Below are 21,005 nucleotides of genomic sequence, written 5' to 3' on the forward strand. Positions count from 1 at the left end.
GTCCCTTTAAGGCCTGCCCAGGGACAATTAGAATAAGTAGATAGTTCCAGAATCCTTGAATTTGTTCACATTCTGTTTCCCCAATTTAGGGACTCCTGAACCTTCATAAGCTCAAACCAGTTTGTCGTGGTTTATAAAAATTACATTTTAAAAATTATTTTTAAAAATTAAAATAAATTTTGGGGCACCTGGGTGCCTCAGTTGGTTAAGCTCAGGTTGTGATCTCACCACTCATAGGTTGGAGCCCCGCGTTGGGCTCTGGGCTGACAGCTCAGAGCCTGGAGTCTACTTTGGATTCTGTGTCTCCTTCTCTCTCTGGCCCTCCCCTGCACACACTCTCTCTCTTTCTCTGCCTCTCATTCTCTCTCAAAAATAAGTAAACGTTAAAAAAATTAAAATAAACATTTAAATCAACTCTTTAAATTAAGTTTTTAAATTTTATCTCCTGTCCTTCCCTCACCACCGCGTGACGTGTAATATCTTACCTCTTGTTGTGAATCTTTTACTCGCATGAGACATTTGACAAGTTTGTTACCCCCCACTGCCATCATTTTCGTACAGATTCGTGAATATCCTTCTCCCTCCTGATGCTAAAGAGATTGCCACTCGCTTCCGCTGGTGGCAGCCAAGACATGACGGCCTGGATCAGAATGACTGGGCCATCGACAATGTCCTCATCTCGGGCTCTGCGGACCAGAGGACGGTCATGCTGGATACCTTCAGCAGTGCCCCTGTGCCCCAGCACGAGCGCTCCCCCGCAGACGCCGGCCCCGTCGGGAGAATTGCTTTTGACATGTTTATGGAGGATAAAACTGCAGGTACATTTATCACTAATGCTACATACGAATCCAGCAGAAATGTAGCGTGGATTTGGGTCTTTTCAAAAAAAGTAGAATGTGAAGCTCTTACAGATTCTCAAATGGTATAGAAACAGTGAAAATGGTTTCACCCTTTTGTTTCTCTCAAGATTCCTGATCTACACTGGAACTAAATCTTCTTCCATTTAAGCAGCAAGTATGTTTTAATAAATAGCATCCTATAATAATTCCTTTTTTTAAGAGATTATTTGTTTCTTTGTTTCCTTGTTTCTCCTTTGGGTAGAAAGCCAGTATTTCCTAGCCATTTATTTTAATATCCAAAGACAAGTGTCTTGTTTTGCTACATGTTAGTTGCATTTGTGATGACATTTCATGTTTTAGAGAGTGTCTCAGGTCTTGCTTGTCACTGTTTATTCTCAATAGTAGTAGAGCAGTGATCCTGGTGACATAGAAAAAAAGATCTCTCCGTGCTAGGCTCATTTTTAATGTCTTGTTTTCTTTTCATTTCATAAAACTACTCTGGTATTTATTTATTTATTTATTTATTTATTTATTTATTTATTTAGAGGGTACAACTGAGCAAGAGGCAGAGAGAGAGAGAGAGAGAATCTCATGAGGGGCAGAGAGAGAGAGAGGGAGAGAAAGAGAAGCAGGGCTCGCCTAAGCAGGGCTCCTGCTCACCCCAAGCAGGTCTCAAGCTCACCCCATGTGGGACTGGAACTCACAACCTGTCTGATGATGACCTGAACCGAAGTCAGATGCTTAACGGCTGAGCCACCTAGACGCCCTGTTCTGGTCATCTTTTTAAAAAATGGTGACTTATATCAAGTTTGTGGCTTTGTCATGCCACATCCTTGGTAATACTACATAAAACATGGTATCTTCTGGTCAAGTAGTGATGTTTAATTATACGGCTCATACCAACACTGCAAGTGTTATCTGAACAGTGAAAATAATTATCTGAAGAAGGTTATTGAAAAGATTTACTTACACAGATCTGGTTCAGAACCTTGCTAAATTATTCTTTTATTTTTTCCCTGTGAAGTGATTTACATAAGTGAGTTTATGGCCAGAAAATAATTTAAACACTGCTTCTGTATGAACAAAAGCAAATACAGATTATTTTTTCAAGTACCTAAAACACCAATTTGCACTTCAGGCTTGATTGGTGATGTACAATTGAAGAATTGCAAAAATAGTTTTTTAGAAACTATAATATCTAATTACAGAAGTAGCTTCTGATATTTCAAAAGATATTGATGAAGTAGTGGATTAATGTAAAAACCTGCTTTCATCAGGATTGCAGAGTTCTAGCATAAACTATGTGCCCTAGAATAAACTGGAACTCAAATTTCTGTGCTCTTTGGCTCTGGAGTACTAGATACACGATTAAATGTAGCTGCAAAATCCCATGAATTGGGATGGAATTTGGAATGAAAATTCACAGATAATGGCATTGTGGTAGCCATTTGAATCCCAGACATAAAATGCTTGTTCTGTACACATATGTTAATGCTCAGACAAACTCAAAAGGACACAGCATAGATGAAGGCTGAATTCCAATTGTTTGGTCTCTCCTCTGACTCCTCTGAGACCATCCAACTCTGTTACTTGCACAATAGCCCCAAGCCTATGATTGTACCCATTCGTCTCCAATGAAAATGCTGGAGCTAGGGGCGCCTGGGTGGCGCAGTCGGTTAAGTGTCCGACTTCAGCCAGGTCACGATCTCGCGGTCCGTGAGTTCGAGCCCCGCGTCAGGCTCTGGGCTGATGGCTCAGAGCCTGGAGCCTGTTTCCGATTCTGTGTCTCCCTCTCTCTCTGCCCCTCCCCCATTCATGCTCTGTCTCTCTCTGTCCCAAAAATAAATAAAACGTTGAAAAAAAAATATTAAAAAAAAAAAAAAAAGAAAATGCTGGAGCTAAACAGGAAACTTTCAGAGAAACGCTGGGCCTATAAAATCAAAGTGTATCATGAATTAAATGCAATTTATGGATATGTTCCTTCTTAAACTGTCTGGAATAAAATCATAATGTTAAAAATGCCTCTTCCAGGGGCACCTGGGTGGCTCAGTCAGTTGGGCATCCAACTCTTGGTTTTGACTCAGGCCATGATCTCACAGCTGGTGGGTTCGAGCCTCCATCCAGCTCCACCCTGATGGTGCAGAACCTGCTTGGGATTCTCTCTCTCCCTCTCTGTCTACCCCTCCTCTGCTTGTGCTCTCTCTGACTCAAAAATAAATTAATAAACTTTTTTTAAAAATACCCCTTCCTGAGAGCCTGGGTGGCTCAGTTGGTTAAGCGTCCAACTTTGGCTCAGGTCATGATCTCACAGTCTGTGGTTTCGAGCCCCGCTTCGGGCTCTGTGCTGACGGCTCGGAGCCTGGAGCCTGCTTCGGATTCTGTGTCTCCCTCTCTCTCTGCCCCTCCTCTGCTCGTGCTCTGTCTCTTTCTGTCTCAAAAATAAATAAAACATTAAAAAAACAAAAACCCTTCCAGAAAAGAAAGGACATTGTGGACAGTTTGTGTGTGTGTGTGTGTGTGTGTGTGTGTGTGTGATTGAGAAAGAGAGGGAGAGACAACAAGATGTACTCAGCACTAATCAAGTCATAGTCTTGTTGCCTAAGTTTTCCTTAGACATAAGCTTGTTTTTAGTCACTTCATTGAGGTATAATTGACATATAAAAAGCTGTTGATTTTAATGTATACAACTTGATGAGTTTGGAGATAATTATACACCACATCACCACAATCATGGCCATAAATTTATCAATCACCTCCTAACATTTCCTCTCACAGAACCCCCTCCTTTTTGTTTAACCTTCTTAGCAAGTTTTTAAGTGTACCGTATATTATTGGTAACTATAGGCCCTCTGTTGCACAATAGATCTCCGGAACTTATTTGCCTTGTATTCCTGAAACTTCATACCCCTTGACGGACATGTCTCCATTTCTCCTTCTCTTCAGCCCCTACTAACCACTATTCTACCCTCTGGTTCTATGAATTTGACTATCATAATTTTTTAATTACCCAGATGACACTGCCAGAATTTGATTAGAAGTAGCTAGCTCACTTCCCTCTTGTGTTACTAGAAATTCTTTGTCCTTCTTTAGAACCTACCTAAAAGTTAAGTATCTATCAGAAAAGAATCAGTGTAGGGGTACTTGGATGACTCAGTCAGAAAAGCATGTGACTCTTGATCTTGGGGCCATAAGTTCAAGCCCACGTTGGGTGTAGAGATTACTAAAAAATAAATAAACTTTAAAAAAAGAATCAATACACATTTCCCTTTGCTTTTCATTTATAACACATACAATACACTTTTTTTCTAAATGTAGACTTACCAGTATTGGACAGTAGGTATATCTCAACCTCCTGGGATCCATGTTCCTAAAATGATATGCTTACATTAGTGTTTTGCCTGTGGATTGTATGTAAGATAAGAGAGATTTCTACTGAAAAGAGTACAAGATCTTGCTTAATGTGTAAATTTGCTTCAAGTAATTTTGTCATAAATTTGTCATAAAATTTATATTTTTTTAAGTGAATGAGCATTGGCTATTCCATGATGATTGCACAGTAGAAAGATTCTGTGACTCCCCTGATGGTGTCATGATTTGTGGCAGCCATGATGGAAGAGAAGTGTATGCAGTGACCCACGATCTGACTCCCACTGAAGGCTGGATCATGCAATTCAAGGTGAAAATGTTATGGTCTCAATTACATAAATACCTATACACTAGCAATATAAAAATGAAAAAAAATTTTTGAGGCAAAGATCATACAACATTTCATTGATTTAATATACACTTTGAAAAATAAAATGTAATGTTTAGGTAATATACATCTCTACTGTATATAACTTAATGATTAAAAGTGATTTAAATTATTTTATTTCTGAATTATGCCAACGTAAAACTTTCATAAGAGTAAATGCGTTTCTGTCCAGGAATAAACAGAGCAAAATAGCGCAAAATAGTGATAATAAAAATGTAGGACGCTGAGTTAAGTTATCATATTTTAAATCATTATATGACTTAGCCACCTTCTTCCTTTAAGAGAAGATTAAAGCTATTATGGTTATAAATACCTTTTTTGTTTTGTTTTCACAAGACTATTGTAATGTTTCTGGAGAAAGAAAATTCTAGAAAACAAAGGCATGATTAGCATTAATGCCAGCATCGATTTTGGCCAAGATGTTGTGTCAACCAATTTATTTTATGTCATCCAATTTATTGTCTACCTCACTCCCACTGTATTAGCAACAAATGTTCCAGTATGCCTGTCTGGGGCAACAAAAGGTGCTGTGCCTTATTAAAAGTACCTTCTGTTATCACTTCATTGCATCTTACTTGTATTTGAAAGTGATGTATGGAGAGTCATAAATTGTACAACAAAACAGTAAACTTGGAAAAGCTGTTAGCAATCCTTCTTGGTCGAGCACCCTGCCAAATAGAAGTGCCAGACCATTAGCACAACAAACAACAATTTGTAAGAGTGGGCCCAGGCCTTCCAAGGCAATCAGCCAGCCATGGCAGAGCGCAGCTTTCAGCTTCTCTCCAAACTCCCTGCACAATATATTTGGCACTTTCTATAATTTGTCATCTTGGGCAACCACGTCAACTACCCTGTCCATCAGCAGAATAAGTAATGATCCTGAAAATACAGAGTGGATGTGGTGTAACACCTATCAAGTGATCAGCACCTTTCTTGCTGCCAAGTCCTTAGAGCAGAAATATGTAATCTGGTTTTAATATTTTTCCAATCTTTCTTTTCTGTTCATTAGATTTCTGTTGGATGTAAAGTGTCTGAAAAAGTTGCCCAGAATCAAATTCATGTGCAGTATTCTACCGACTTTGGTGTGAGCTGGAATTATCTGGTCCCTCAGTGCTTACCTGCAGACCCAAAATGCTCTGGAAGTGTTTCTCAGCCATCAGTATTCTTTCCAACCAAAGGGTGGAAAAGGATCACCTACCCACTTCCTGAAAGCTTAGTGGGGAAGTAAGTAGAAAATTCAAATAAAGCATGGTTCCAAGCATCCATAAATCTATGAGGGACACTTGTCGAGCCTGAAATTATGTGTAATTGTGGGTAAAATGCTCTTACCCCCTAATTCTAAAAGTTCTCTAATCAATGACCTGCATGATGAACTGACTTGAGGAGACCTCAAGTTTAAATCCTCAGGCTTCTCAAGAAGGGCCTTGGCAAGCCCTTCCACTTTCCATATTAATCTCTGAACATGGAGACACAGCAATAGCAATAGTCCTAGAGCCAGATGAAAAGGTATAGGCTACCTTATGGGTCTTGTAGACTGTGGTCCACCATGCATCACATGCTTTCCATTTTACTGCCTGTCAATCCATTGATGAAGACACGAGCAAGTCCTAAGCGGTGATGCTATTTGTACAAAACCTAATTCTTCATGCTGTCTGTACAAGTGTGGTTTGTAGATCTCATTTTTCTGTTACATTCTGCACCTGCTGTGAAAAGTAATTAGCCTAGAGCAGTAGTGAGCCAAGATGATTAAACTATTCCCTGAAAAGTCTGTAGATAAGTTAATTTAAGCAATTCTCAAAGCTTTTCCTTTGACTGTAAAATTAGGAAAAAAGATATATTGAAGAAAATGACAGGTGTACCTCCACCATATGAATCATAGAGACTGGCTAAATGAAAAACCTTCTTATGAAACAGAATTACGATATATGTCCAGCACATATAGAGCCTTTGAATAAGGTGCTTGCACTCAGCTTTTCCAGTGGCCCATAAATATCATCTACTACATGATCACTCACTGTTTCCTGGAACATATCTAAAGGTTTTAGTCTATTAATGTGCTAGGAGATTAGATCAGGATACTTTCAGCCACAGGTAACAGAAAACCCAATGCAAATGGACTCAATTAAAAGTGAAATGTATTATATCTGTAATGAAACAATCCAAAGTAACTGGATTCTAGGATTGATTCACATGCTCAAAAATGTCTTCAAGGACATTATTACTTACTACTCTTACAATGACTCTTTCTTTGCTCCTCCGTTCACACATTGGTGTAATATTCAGGCCTCATGACCATAGATGGCTTCCAGAAAACTGCAGCAGAATGCATCCTTACCTATGTCCAATGGAAGAGAAACAGAGTTGCTTTTCTTTCAGAGCTGGAGTTACTACCTTCTTGTGTCCCATTGGCACAAATTAGCTCAAGAATGCCCGTTCCTGAGTCAGTGAATAGCTAGGGGAGTTCCATTACTCCTATGACTCACCAAGGGTGAAATGTGTGCTGGGGAGGCCCATGATATCACTGCCTCGTTTTACCCCTCTATTCCTCTCTCTTTTTTAATAATGATGTAAAACTTAAATTCAGTAAGATGCACACATCTTAGTAGTTTGGCACAATGAGTTCTTACCAATGTGTATCCTGTGGAACCACGCCATAAAACAAGATACAGAACATTTACATCACCCCAGAAAGTCTCCTCGTGTACTTTGAACTCTTTACACCAAAATAGTGCAGCACATTCTGATATAAGGTTAATTGTGAGGTTTGTATTTTCCCCCAAAGACAGAGAAGAGCAATGATTAAATCAAAATCTTGGGGAAATTGCCCTTTCACATAACCCTTTCAAAATCGTTTTCTAATTAGCACAGCTGTTCTGAGAATATCGATTGCCTTTGGGGATTCAGAAGTTGCTGTTTCCTGACCACCTGAGGGCTGTGTGTCTGCTGACGAGTCTCTGTGAAAGGCTTCACTCACCTTGTGTACAATTTCAGAAATGCAGTTAATGGGTCTAAATTGCGACACAACCACTGGACTCCAGTTCATAAGCAGCCTCATTTATGATAGTTACAAATTTGTATTTTAAAATGTTCCTATCGCTTGAAATAGAGATTCCACTGCATTTTCATTTTGTTGTACGAGTTTGCTCACATACTATAAAATTTTAATGAAACTGGCTTTAAAGTTCCATTACAGAAATAGATAATGGCGGTCAGAAAACGTTTTTTATTAACCCATTTCATAATGCCAGTGTCTTAAGTGTTTTTTTTTCCTCTTCTGTACTGAACATACACATAGGAAAATGGACTTAAGTAAAGTTAACTTTTGTTCTCACTCCTTTGCTTCTGTGTTATCAATAGTCCAGTAAGATTGAGATTCTATCAGAAGTACTCAGATATGCAGTGGGCAATCGATAATTTCTACCTGGGCCCTGGATGCTTGGACAACTGCAGGGGCCATGGAGATTGCTTAAAGGAACAGTGCATCTGTGATCCGGGATACTCTGGGCCCAACTGCTACTTGACTCACACTCTGAAGGTAATGTTAGTGCCCCAGAAGAAAGCATTTACTCACACCACAGGTCGTACCTGAAGAACCATTGTTAAGTGGGGGTCTAGTAAGTTATAACAGCCGTCTTTGGGTGCCCCAGTAAATAAATCCTTTGGCTGGCAACTGAAAATATCTCTTAGGTTTCTTAGATACAGAATATCAAGACCAAGCTCTACTACAATTTACTCAATTTATGAAATAAACCAGACTGTATTGATTAAAGAGCATAAATACTCTGCTTTTTTTTTTTAAAGACTCTTAATTTGAAACCAGCATTAAGTCTTCTTTACTTCACTTATTCGGTACGGTAGATGTGCCCTTTGAAGGAAGAAGATGTTGATGTTATGAAGCAAATAACATAGACTCATTATCACAAAGAAACAAATTTTCAAAAATGACTAAACAGTAGCTGAATTGTTTTATTGAATTATAATTGACATACAATGTTATTTTAGTTTCAAGCGTGCAACATAGCGACTGGACAATTCTGACATGACTCAGTGCTTACCACAATAAGTGTGCTCATCATTATGTCACCATACAGCATTATTACAGTATTCTCATTACCTGCATTTTTGTTCAGAAAACTCAGTGTTCCAATTTGCTGACTGCTAAAATGTGGTTGTGTATTAAGAATAGAGAGGTCAGGGGCGCCTGGGTGGCGCAGTAGGTTAAGCGTCCGACTTCAGCCAGGTCACGATCTCACGGTCCGTGAGTTTGAGCCCCGCGTCAGGCTCTGGGCTGATGGCTCAGAGCCTGGAGCCTGTTTCCGATTCTGTGTCTCCCTCTCTCTCTGCCCCTCCCCCGTTCATGCTCTGTCTCTCTCTGTCCCAAAAATAAATAAAACGTTGAAAAAAAAAATTTTTAAAAAAAAGAATAGAGAGGTCATTTTGGAAACTTTTGCTGTTACACTATTACTTAATATGCAAAGTAAATACAATTGCCCAACACAGTTCCCATATATGTGTTCTATTTCTGTGAACAAATACAGTACATTCATTGCTGCAATAACAGAAAAATGACTAAACCAAAAAAGCACAAGTGACTGAAATCAAACATGGAAGTGGCAAAAAAAATGTAAACAAAACCTGTTCTGTCATTTTTTTTCTATAATACACCAACTTTGGAATTAATAAATTAATTGGAGCAATGCTCACTTGTATCTGAAACTGTTGGTCAACAAATGAGATTATAACATGAGGAACCCAGCCATAGGTAATGAATGAAGTTTAAAAAAATTAGTTTCTTTCATGAACATTCAAATTTCATTAGTATTCCTCAGTTGGATAAGAAATTAATAAGTTTATATTACAAAATAATAAGTCTATATTATGAACTCTGGTCAAACCTTTCTAATAAGAGTTTACATGGTTAACAGTGCATGTCTTCTGACTCTTGTGTTCTTACCTGTAAACCTCCATTTTTAAAATTGTATTTATTTGCTGACATCAGTGAGGTGAAGTAGGACTGACACGTGATGTACTTGTCTTTAACTATAGAGATGATTATGTTCTGAGTCATTTAAATCGTTTAAACTACGTAGTAAGTACCAACTAGACAACTCCTCTAAAGAAATGAAAAAGTAGTTTTTCTGTATACAGTTACTGCCATTGCAACTGTAACAAATTGTTTCCACGATATATTTCTATCATGTAAAAAACCAAAAAACAAAAGAATTGTGCCTCAACCCAGTGCAAGACTATATTATGGACAAAATTAATAGAAACATCAAGATTTTTCATCATAGTTCACTATGATGTGAGGGCATGAAATAATTTTGCATAAAAAATAGCCATAATGAACCCTAATATTTTATTTATCTACTCTTTTTGAAAAAATAGACTATTCCTACAAATATCATATAGCTTCACTCATATGTGGAATTTAAGATACAAAACATGAACATAAGGGAAGGGAAGCAAAAATAAGATAAAAACAGGGAGGGGAACAAACCATAAGAGACTCTTAAATAGAACAAACTGAGGGTTGCTGGAGGGGTTTTGGATGGGGGGGATGGGCTAAATGGGCAAGGGGCATTAAGGAGGGCACTTCTTGTGATGAGCACTGAATGTTATATGTATACAGGTGATGAATCACTGGATTCTACTCCTGAAAACGTTATTGCACTATATGTTAAATAACGTGGATGTAAACTTTTTAAAATTAATAAATTGAAAAGAAAAAAAGAAAAATAGACTATTCCTGGTTGTTGGTCATCCTTAATTAGGAGGATAAACTGGAGACCAAGGGCAAATATTTTGTTCTGGATTTTGAATACTTCTCGTCATCATCCTGAATCTTGACCCTGCTAAACGTAAAAACTGACTTCCAAGGTTGATTTTCTTTTGACCTCACACAAAAAACGTTGGTTTCAAATGCCCCTCCTTAACCATATAGACATTCCAAGTTCATACCATCATGGAAGCTCAAGGGTTCTGGTTGCTTAAAGCAGTCTCCAGAGTGTGGGACACATACTCCTGGAGGAAAACAAGACAATCCATTGAAAAATGTTAGGAGGGGCACCTGGGTGGCTCAGTCAGTTAACTCTCTGACTGGATCTCAGCTCAGGTCTTGATCTCAGGGTCTTGAGTTCAAGCCCCACATTGGGCTCTGTGCTGGGCATGAAGCCTACTTAAAGAAAAAAAAATGTTAGGGAAAAAAATGCTAGAACGTGTGCTTTGTTTTATATTAGTCCTTTAAATTTTCATTTTTTTGTGCATGTTTCATAATCCATAATACCATAATTGTACTTTTATATGCAATATAAACAAATACACATATTCGGAGAGTATATGCTTAAGTAACTTCTCAAATAGGAGTGTTACTATAGTCAACTTGCGATTATTTTATTTTAAGATTCTTTCTAGACTTTAAGTCCCAATGATCAAACATTATTTAAGCACTTTAAGTGTGCTTAATGTATGATGCAAAAGAACATTGTAGACAGATCTTGTTTTTTGTAAATGCTTCAGAAAAGCATTAGAAATCAGCGCTTTTTTTAAGTCCAAGATGAAATTATATTGTCTAAACCATTCCATAGTTATTGTCTGAAAATGTTATTTGTAACCACATCCCACTTATGTTTTTCCAGACGTTCCTGAAGGAACGCTTTGACAGTGAAGAAATCAAGCCTGATTTATGGATGTCCTTAGAAGGTGGAAGTACTTGCACTGAGTGTGGCATTCTTGCTGAGGACACTGCGCTCTATTTTGGGGGATCCACTGTGAGACAAGCTATTACTCAAGATTTGGATCTCAGAGGGGCAAAGTAAGTCATTTTTTGTTATTTTTATAACAGCATAGCAAATTGGCCCCAAAATAAGGAACACACTTATGGAAGAAGTTATTACCCAGGACTTAAGTAGACTCTTTGTTCTAATTAACCATACTGATGGATAATATGTGCTTGCATTCAGATTCCTGCAATACTGGGGGCGCATCGGTAGTGAGAACAACATGACCTCCTGCCATCGGCCCATCTGCCGGAAGGAAGGCGTGCTGTTGGACTACTCTACCGATGGAGGCACGTTTCAGGGGTGAAAGCCACACCTTGGAGCAGATTCCCAAATTACATCCAATGCCCCTCAGAATAGTTTCTGCAAAGCTTTGCTGACTTTGCAGTGAAAATAGTGAAAGTCACAAAGAGAAAGCTACAGATCTTAGTCACATTACACTTTCATACATGTGACTTGTGTGTTACACAAAACCTACCCATAAGGGTGTAAGAGAGAAGTCACATTAAAAATTTAAAAACAAAAATAGATGAAAATAATAATTTTTTTAAAAAGCTCCAAACTTTATGAATAAAGAAAAACTTCTGTGTGTAACTGAAACTTGATTATAAATGATACAATTAGGAAATAAATTTTGTATGGTTTTCTAAGTAAGATCACTTTTAAAAACATTTTAAAGCATTTTAAAAGCTTTTGTGTGAACAAGCATGTAATAAGTCTACAAAAAACCTACCGTGAAAGATGACAGTCTGAATTCATGAGGCTGTCAGAGGATATTTTAATAAAATTCTGTTTCATTATTTTGAAATAGCTGAAACCAGACCAAAAATAACATGAAGTCCTTAGAAAATCAGTTTTAGCAGAGAGGTATCATTTTTATAACTAGCAGAGAGATAGATGGCCTTAAAGTATTTTAGTGTACTCAAAGGTGTTTCCTTAAGTAATTTAAACATCCCACCTACAATCTTATCAATTGATAAGAGGAAAACTTATTAGTCCACAAAATAAAAATTGCCCAGAATTAAAATAGCTAAGTTAAAATTTTAAATTACCAGGTGTTCCTCTCCAGAAACATGCAAAACATGGATGTAGCTCATTATTTATGAAAAATAACACACATAGCAATGTACAAAAAAATTTTAAGAGCAGAAAATACATAATTTTTACTTCAGCATGTCTCTTTTTGGCCAGATATTTCTAAATACCCTTCCCCTCATACATTTGGAAACAGTGGTAACGCTTATCTTAAAGTCAGTGAAATCAATTCTCATTTCCTGGTTGAAGATTTCTTTGGGAAGCTTATGGTAGCTGCAGTATACTGTCACTTTGTGGAGGTTTTCCCAGATATGTTACTATGTTGGTGTATTTGTTACTATAGGAATAACTTGGACTTTGCTCCACGAGATGGATTACCAGAAATACATTTCTGTTAGACACGACTACATACTTCTTCCCGAGGACGCCCTTACCAACACAACTCGACTTCGCTGGTGGCAGCCTTTTGTGATCAGCAATGGCCTTGTAGTCTCTGGAGTGGAGCGTGCACAGTGGGCACTAGACAACATACTGATTGGCGGAGCAGAAATCAATCCCAGTCAACTGGTCGACACGTTTGATGATGGTAAGAAACCAGACATTTGAAAGTCTTTTTTGTGAGCCCTTTTGTCTGCTGTGTCTTTAGATGAGTTACTCCATAAAAAGCATTCAGAAGAGTACCTAGAACATATTCACTGCTTAACAAATGTTAGCTAGTATTTTACCCAGTGGCTTATGAATCTTCAAGATTATCTGTTTGTTGAAATGTCAACTGACGATTTAAAAAATTCTGTTAAAGACAAAATATCTAGCTCTGAATATAATTTGAAATTTCAATATCCAAAATAATTCTAGTTTCTTTAGGAATTTCTGTACCACAGAGATGCACATTGCCTTGTTTTAAAAGTGTACCAAAAATTTTGTAATGGTGCAAGTCAGGCTAGCAATTACATTTTTTTAAGTTGGGTAATCATTATGCTGGCATTTAATAATATTTTCTCAATTTGATTAAATATCTTGGATTTATACATTATACCAATTAAATAAAAATCAATCTTAAAGGGTAAGCAAAAAGGCAGAGACAGACATTTCAGTAACTTGACAATAAACCGATCCGTGCAAGAGAGTAATATGCCATATTGCTTCCAATTTACCTTAACAGAAGGCACTTCCCATGAAGAAAACTGGAGTTTTTACCCTAATGCAGTAAGGACAGCAGGATTCTGTGGCAACCCATCCTTCCACCTCTACTGGCCGAATAAAAAGAAGGACAAAACTCACAATGCTCTCTCCTCCAGAGAACTCATTATACAGCCAGGATATATGATGCAGTTTAAAGTAAGGGGAAGTGGCTCTTCAGAACAGAATATGGCATTACATATTTGGGGATGGAGGGCGGGAAGAATGCTTAGTTGTACAACTACAAGGAAATGATATTGTATTCATTAAAAGAGCCTTTATCTTATGAGTAAAAGAAGTGATTTTTAGCACAGGCCTTTATCAGATAGGATTATTTGAGCATCAATAAAATCAATTAGTATATTGGGACATAGCAAGAAATGTAACTGTATTATATTTCATATATGGAATCTTGAGTTGTTCCCAAGATCTTGGAAATGAAAAGCTCATATAGGTGCCTCTGCCTATATTTTGGCATATATATGTATGTATGTATATGTATATACATATATCTCCTTCTCCCTCTTCCCACTCTCCCCACAGTTTCTGTCCCTCTTTTCTCTTAATCTACACCGATTTCATATACCAAGCCACTTTGCTTCTTTATCTATCCTTTTCCATCATGTCTTTCTATTTTCTTTTTGTCTCTGACTTCCAAACACAAACATGTACTGTAGCCCAGCTGGAATGCCCCAAATCCTTAGATGTAAAAAGGACTCTCAAATCTTTTACATTGCATATTTTACTCATAAAGAAATGTAGAAGGGAAGTCATAGAAGATAATTAATAGCCAGATAATCAGAGAGAAAGATAAAGCAATATCGATTAATGTCTCTCTCATTACCAAACACATTTAAAAAAATAATAAAAAGGGTATTACAGGGGCACCAAGGTGGTTCTGTTGGTTAAGCATCCGACTTTGGCCCAGGTCATAATCTCATGGTTCACGGGTTCAAGCCCCGCATAAGCTATTTGCTGTCAGCACGGAGCCTGCTTCAGATCCTCTGTCCCCCATCTCTCTGCCCCTGCCCCACTCATGTGCCCTTTCTCCCTCAAAAATAAATAAAATATTTTTAAAAAGGGTATTGCAGAAATACACTTTGTTGCTAGATCATTTTAAAGACAAACATTGGTTGCTTATTTAAAACATTTAAATAAATGTTTTAAAAAGGTATCATTTAAAAAGATGCCCTGCAATGATGGTTAATAGTAAGAGTCCTTTCTAGCAGAAATAAAAATGTATTCAGAGCCAGTAGGAGAGAGAAATGGAGAGTTATTGTTTAATGAGTGTAGAGCTTCAGGTTTACAATATTTAGAAGTTCAGATCTGTTGCAAAAAGAGGGGCATAGAGATATTCACTGTGTTCCTCAGTTTTATGTTGAACTTTCCCTCAGAGACTGAAGGGTGAGGCAGTCTCCCCAAATGCTATCACTCCCTTAGGACTATCCCTACATTAGTGGCATGAAGGATGCTCAAATTTAAGTTGTACAGCACGTTGGTTTGATACATATGTATAGTGCATATAGTACACATACATACAAACATCAAATACATATATACATCAAATCAACATGTTGATATATATACATATATATACTGTATGTATTTTATATATATGTAGTAATATGATTGCCATTATAGTGATAGTTAGCACCTCTGTCATGTCGCCATTTCTTTCTTGTGGTTGGAATAATTCACATCTTCCACTTCTGATGAATTATTTTCTAATCCACTTAATCAAATATAATCTCTCCTTCCTCTGAAGCACCACAGCATTTTAGTTGTATCTTTTATGATTTCTATTTCCATTATTGGAATATGCTTCTTATTTTCTCTCTCAGGCCAGGGCTGTTTTATTCATGAGTGTACGGCCTGAAATTTTTAGCACTAACCTTCCCCAGTATCAGCACTAAAAAAAAGGACATGTTGATTAAGTAGATGATTAGGACTTAAATTTAAATCACCAAGGTTTTATAGCATTTATGCATTATTAATGACTCAAACATTTAATTGCATATAATATGGAAAGCTTTAATTCATATGGAAGTGTAAAAACCACAAGAATGAATATTAAGTAGTCAGAAATTGCTATTTTTAATTATAAATAGAAATTCACTAGTAGCATCAGGAAGTTAGAGTATCAGTGAAAATGTTTTGAACCAGTGATACTTTGAGTTTCTTTCCATTAATTCTCCAAATGTTACTTTACTTTTGGCGAAATTATCTGTCCCAGATTTATGATTAATATGTTATTATATTAAGTAAATAGAAATAGTACTTTTGTTTATTTGTTTGTTTTACTACTTAGCCATGGATATCATTCTGTTTGCAGCCAGCTCTGAATGGTATGGAATGCCTTTTTCTTTTGGAGAGGCGTCTGACTCTCAGTCTTACCAGAACTGCCAACTTGGCAGGTAGAAAACTTGGAAAACAATAGCATAATCCAGAAATATTAAAATTAGATAGATAGATGATTGATAGATAGATGGATAGATAGATAGATAGATAGATAGATAGATAGATAGATAGACAGACAGATAGACAGATAGATAGGAAGAAATGGGCCTGGTCATTTCTTGTACAGAATATTTTATGTCTTTGAGAAAACACTTTTCTCAAAGGTTAAGAGCTTACTCTTTTTGTTATTGAAGTATAATTGACATACAATGTTATATTCGTTTCAGGTGTACAACCTAACTGATATGACATTCTATACGTTACTCCGTGCTCACCACAATTAGAGTACTCATTATCTGTCACCTTAAAATGTTATTACAGTATTTTCACCTATTTCATCCATTCCTTCCACCCCTCTGGCAATCACCAGTTTGTTCTCTGTATTTATGAGTTTATTTCTATTTATTCATTTGTTTTGTTTTTTAGATTACACAAATAAGTGAACTCATATGGTTATTGTCTTTCTGTGTCTGACCTTCACTTAGCATAATACCCAGTAGGTCCACCATGTTTTAACAAATGGCAAGATCTTATTCATTTTTATGGCTGAGTAATATCCCATTGTGTATATACCCCCTGTCTTTATCCATTCATCTATTTATGGATACTTGGGTTGCTTCTATATCTTGGCTATCATAAATAATGCTGCAATAAACATAGGGGTGCATATATCTTTTTGAGTTAATATTTTCATTTTCTTTGGTAAATTCTTAGCAGAGGAATTACTGGATCGTTGGTGTTCCAATTTTTTATTTTTTTCGGGAACCTCCATATTGTTTTCCAGAGTGGCTATACCGATTTACATTCTCACCAACTGTGCATAAGGGTTGCTTTTTCTCTACATCCTCACCAACACTTGCTATTTCTTATCTTTTTGATACTAGCTCTTCTGACTTCTGTGACATGATATCTGTCTCATTATGGTTTTATCTGTATTTCCCTAATGATTAGCAAATTAGAGCATCTTTTCATGTGTCTCTTGGCCATCATGTGTCTGTTCAGGTCCTCTGCCCATTTTTAAACTTTTTTTTTTTTTTGCTTTTGAGTTGCATAAGTTCTTTATATATCTTGGGTGTTAACCCCTTTATCAGATATATCATTTGCAAATATCTTCTCCCATTTAGTAGATTGCCTTTTTGTTATATTGATGATTTCCTTGATTGTAAAAAAGCTTTTTATTTTAGTGTAGTCTCGATAATTTATTTATTTTTACTTTTTCCCTTGCCTGAGGATATATATCCATAAATATGTCCTTAAGGCTGATGTCCAAGAGATTACTGCTTATGTTTTCTTTTAATGGTTCAGTCTCACATTTAGGTCTTTAATCCATTTGAATTTATTTTTTTGTATATGGTATAAGAAAGTGGTCCAGTTTCATTATTTGCATTTAGCTGTCCAGTTTTCCCAGCATCATTTGTTGAAGAGACTGTTTTTCCCCATTGTGTATTCTTGTCTCCTTTGTCATAGATTAATTGACCATATTAAGTGTGGGTTTATTTCTGGGCTCTCTGTACTAGTCCACTGATCTTTGTGTCTATTTCTATGCCAGTACCATACTATTCTGATTACTATAGCTTTGTAGTATATTTTGGAATATGGAATTGTGATACCTCTAGCTTTGTGTTTCTTTCTCAAGAGTGCTTTGGTCTTGGGGTGTTTGGTAATTCCATACAAATTTTAGGATTTTTTTGTTCTAGTTCTGTGAAAAAATGCTATTGGTATTTTGATACAGATTACATTCAATTTATAGATTGCTTTGAGTAGTATGAACATTTTTAACAATGCTAATTCTTCTAGCCCATGAGCATGGTACATCTTTCCATTTGTTTACTTTATCTTCAGTTTCTTCCATCAGCATCTTATAGTTTTAAGAGTATAGGTTTTTCACCTCCTTGATTAAATTTATTCCTGGGTATTGTTTTTTGTTGGTATAATTGTAAAGGGAATTGTCTCCCTCATTTCTCTTTCTGCTACTTTGCTATTAGTGTATAGAAATGCAACATATGGCTGCATATTAAATTTATACGCTGCAACTTTACTGAATTCATTTATCAGTTCTAATAGTTTTTCGGTGGAGTCTAGGGTTTTCTATTCATACTATCATGTCATCTGCAAAGAGTGACAGCTTTACTTTTCTTTCCCAATTTGGATGCCTTTTATTTTTTGTTCTTGTATGATTGCTACAGCTAGAACCTCCAATACTATGTTGAATAAGTGGTGAGAGAGGACATGCTTGTCTTGTTCCCAATCTTAGATGAAAAGCTCTCAGTTTTTCACCATTAAGTATGATGTTAGCTGTGAGTTTTTCACATATGGCCTTCATTATGTTGAGGTATGTTCCCTTTAAACCCACTTTGTTGAGAGTTTTTATCATGAACGGATGTTTAATTTTGTCAGATGCTTTTTCTGCATCTATTGAGATGATCATATGGTTCTATCATTTCTCTTGTTGATACTATGTATCACATTGATTTGCAAATATTGAACTATCCTTGCATTTCTGGAACAAATTCCACTTGATCATGTTGAATGATTCTTTTAATGTATTCCTGAATTCAGTTTGCTAATATTTTGTTGAGGATTTCTGCATCTATGTTCATCCTGGCTGGCTCAGTCAGTGGAGCATACAACTCTTGATCTCAGGGTTTTGAGTTCGAGCGCCACATTGAGTGTAGCTTTCTTTTTCTGAATGGCCTTGTAGAATAAATTTGGAAGTTTTCCTTCCTCTTTTATTTTTTGGAATAGTTTGAGAAGAATAGGTATTAATTCTTTAAATATTTGGTATAATTCACCTATAAAGCCATTTCGGGGGACTTTTGTTTGTTGGGAGTTTTTTGATTACTGATTCAATTTTGTTACTAGTAATCAGTCTGTTCAAATTTCATCTTTCTTCCTGATTCAGTTTTGGAAGACTGTATGTTTCTAGGAATTTATTCATTTCTTCCAGGTTGTCCAATTTGTTGGCATCTAATTTTTCGTAGTATTATAATCTTTGTATTTCTGTGCTGTCGCTTGTTATTTCTCCCTTTTCATTTCTGATTTTATTTATTTGAGTCCTCTGTCTTTTTTCTTGATGACACTAACTGAAGGTTTATAGATTTTATTTATCTTTTCAAGCAACTAGCTCTTGGTTAGAAATAGTACTTTTTGGGCACCTGGGTGGCTCAGTCATTAAGCTTCTGACTTCGGCTCAGGTCATGATCTCACAGTTGGTGACTTTGAGCCCCACTTCGGGTGAGCTTGAGCCCAGCTTTGGCTAAACAAGAGCCCCAGGTGAGCCCCACCTCTGTCTCTCTCTCCCCCCCCCCTTCCTCTCCCTCTCCCTCTTCCTCTCTCTCTTACTCCCCCTCCTGGGATTCTCTCTGCCCCTACTCACTTTCTCCCTCTCTCTCTCTAAAAGAAAGGAAAAAAAAAAAAAAGAAGAAAGAAGCAGTACTTTTTTAAACCTTAATTCCCGGGGCGCCTGGGTGGCTCAGTCGGTTGAGCGTCCGACTTCGGCTCAGGTCATGATCTAGTGGTCCGTGGGTTTGAGCCCCGTGTCGGTCTCTGTGCTGACAGCTCAGAGCCTGGAGCCTGTTTCAGGTTCTGTGTCTCCCTCTTTCTCTGACCCTCCCCTGTTCATGCTCTCTCTCTCTCTGTCTCAAAAATAAATAAAACGTTAAAAAAAATTTAAACCTTAATTCTCATCTTCACACAGAGTTGCATGTTTTTAACAGAACTCAAAAAATTGTATTGCTGGTGTTCAGTCAGGCTGCTCTGTAAAAGCTTCTCTGAATATTTGTTGATTATTTATTAGAGTTACAATTTAGAGAGAGGGAATTTCTAATTAATGATAGGTGCTTAATCTTCCCTGTACATATTTGTTGTTTATGCTTGTTTTAGATTGTGGTGGGTTGTGAAGCTACTTCTTGTGGCGATCTTCATTCTGTGATGTTGGAGTACACTAAGGATGCAAGGTTTGTGAAATACTTTTTTACATTCCTCCAAACTTGAATACCACTTCAAATGGTTGTGTATTTTTAAAGCAACTATCTACAGAGGAGCAACCTTTTATATTAAAAGTATGGTTCATGGGTGCACCCGGGTGGTTCAGTCAGTTAAGCATCCGACTTCGGCTCAGGTCACGGGCTCAAGACTTGTGGGTTCAATTCCTGTGCTACTAGCACAGAGCCTGTTTCTGAACCTCTGTCTCCCTCTCTCTGCTCCTCTCCCACTTGGACTCTCTGTCTCTCTCTCTTTTTCACTCTCAAAAAATAAGTGAACATTTTTTTAAAAGGAAGAAATAATTACATTCCAAAAAAAGTGTACTTTATGTTTATTTCCCATCTATTAATTTCATTTATATAAAATTTACATGTGTGTCTTATTTTCAAATTTTTCCTTCAAACCAAGAAAAACCGTTTTTCATACTAGGTTGGCTGCAAGCCAACAAACTTTTTTTATTTTAAAATAAGTAAGATAATACATTTGTCCTCAAGTAGAATTCTCTTTTATTCGTGTTGCTCATTTTTAACCCACCTTAATGAGAATTTGAGTCAATAAAAGATCTAAATATGCTTCAACCAGAATCATGTGTCTTAAAGCATAGTGAAAGTCTGACACTGTGCAATTACCTTATTAGGGTGTTGATAACCCTGTCTCACACCATCACTCTTGAAAATGAATTATGCAGGGTTAAGTTTGAGTAGACAGAGAATTTTGTCAGTCAACTCCGGGTATATTTCCAGTAATATACCAGAAGCCACTAGAATGCAGCACGATGCACGCTATTATTTTATTCTATTATCTGTGAATATATTCTTGTGCTTGTAAAGAATTAGAATATATATTATATGAAATTATTTTTAATTTGCCTTTTCATTGTCTATATAAATATATACAGGAAGTACAGAACTTACATAAAAAATATCTCAATCTAAAGGCATCTGGTTGGTTCAGTCGGTTAAGTGTCCGACTCTTGAT

General features: G+C 36.8%; 1 protein-coding gene across 3 annotated transcripts in view; it reads left to right on the top strand.

Annotated features, from left to right (window-relative positions):
* RELN (reelin) overlaps window positions 1-21,005 on the top strand; it is a 531,804-nt gene that overhangs the window by 493,132 nt on the left and 17,667 nt on the right. For all 3 annotated transcript variants that reach the window (XM_045494541.1, XM_045494542.1, XM_045494543.1), the window contains exons 50-58: window positions 562-818; window positions 4,361-4,515; window positions 5,603-5,817; window positions 7,951-8,128; window positions 11,232-11,407; window positions 11,556-11,662; window positions 12,751-12,993; window positions 13,570-13,745; window positions 19,926-19,999. In XM_045494541.1, coding sequence (XP_045350497.1) covers window positions 562-818; window positions 4,361-4,515; window positions 5,603-5,817; window positions 7,951-8,128; window positions 11,232-11,407; window positions 11,556-11,662; window positions 12,751-12,993; window positions 13,570-13,745; window positions 19,926-19,999 — 1,581 coding nt within the window. The remainder of the gene's footprint in view (window positions 1-561; window positions 819-4,360; window positions 4,516-5,602; window positions 5,818-7,950; window positions 8,129-11,231; window positions 11,408-11,555; window positions 11,663-12,750; window positions 12,994-13,569; window positions 13,746-19,925; window positions 20,000-21,005) is intronic.

This window comes from Leopardus geoffroyi, chromosome A2, assembly GCF_018350155.1.
Source record: "Leopardus geoffroyi isolate Oge1 chromosome A2, O.geoffroyi_Oge1_pat1.0, whole genome shotgun sequence".
Taxonomy (NCBI): Eukaryota; Metazoa; Chordata; class Mammalia; order Carnivora; family Felidae; genus Leopardus; species Leopardus geoffroyi.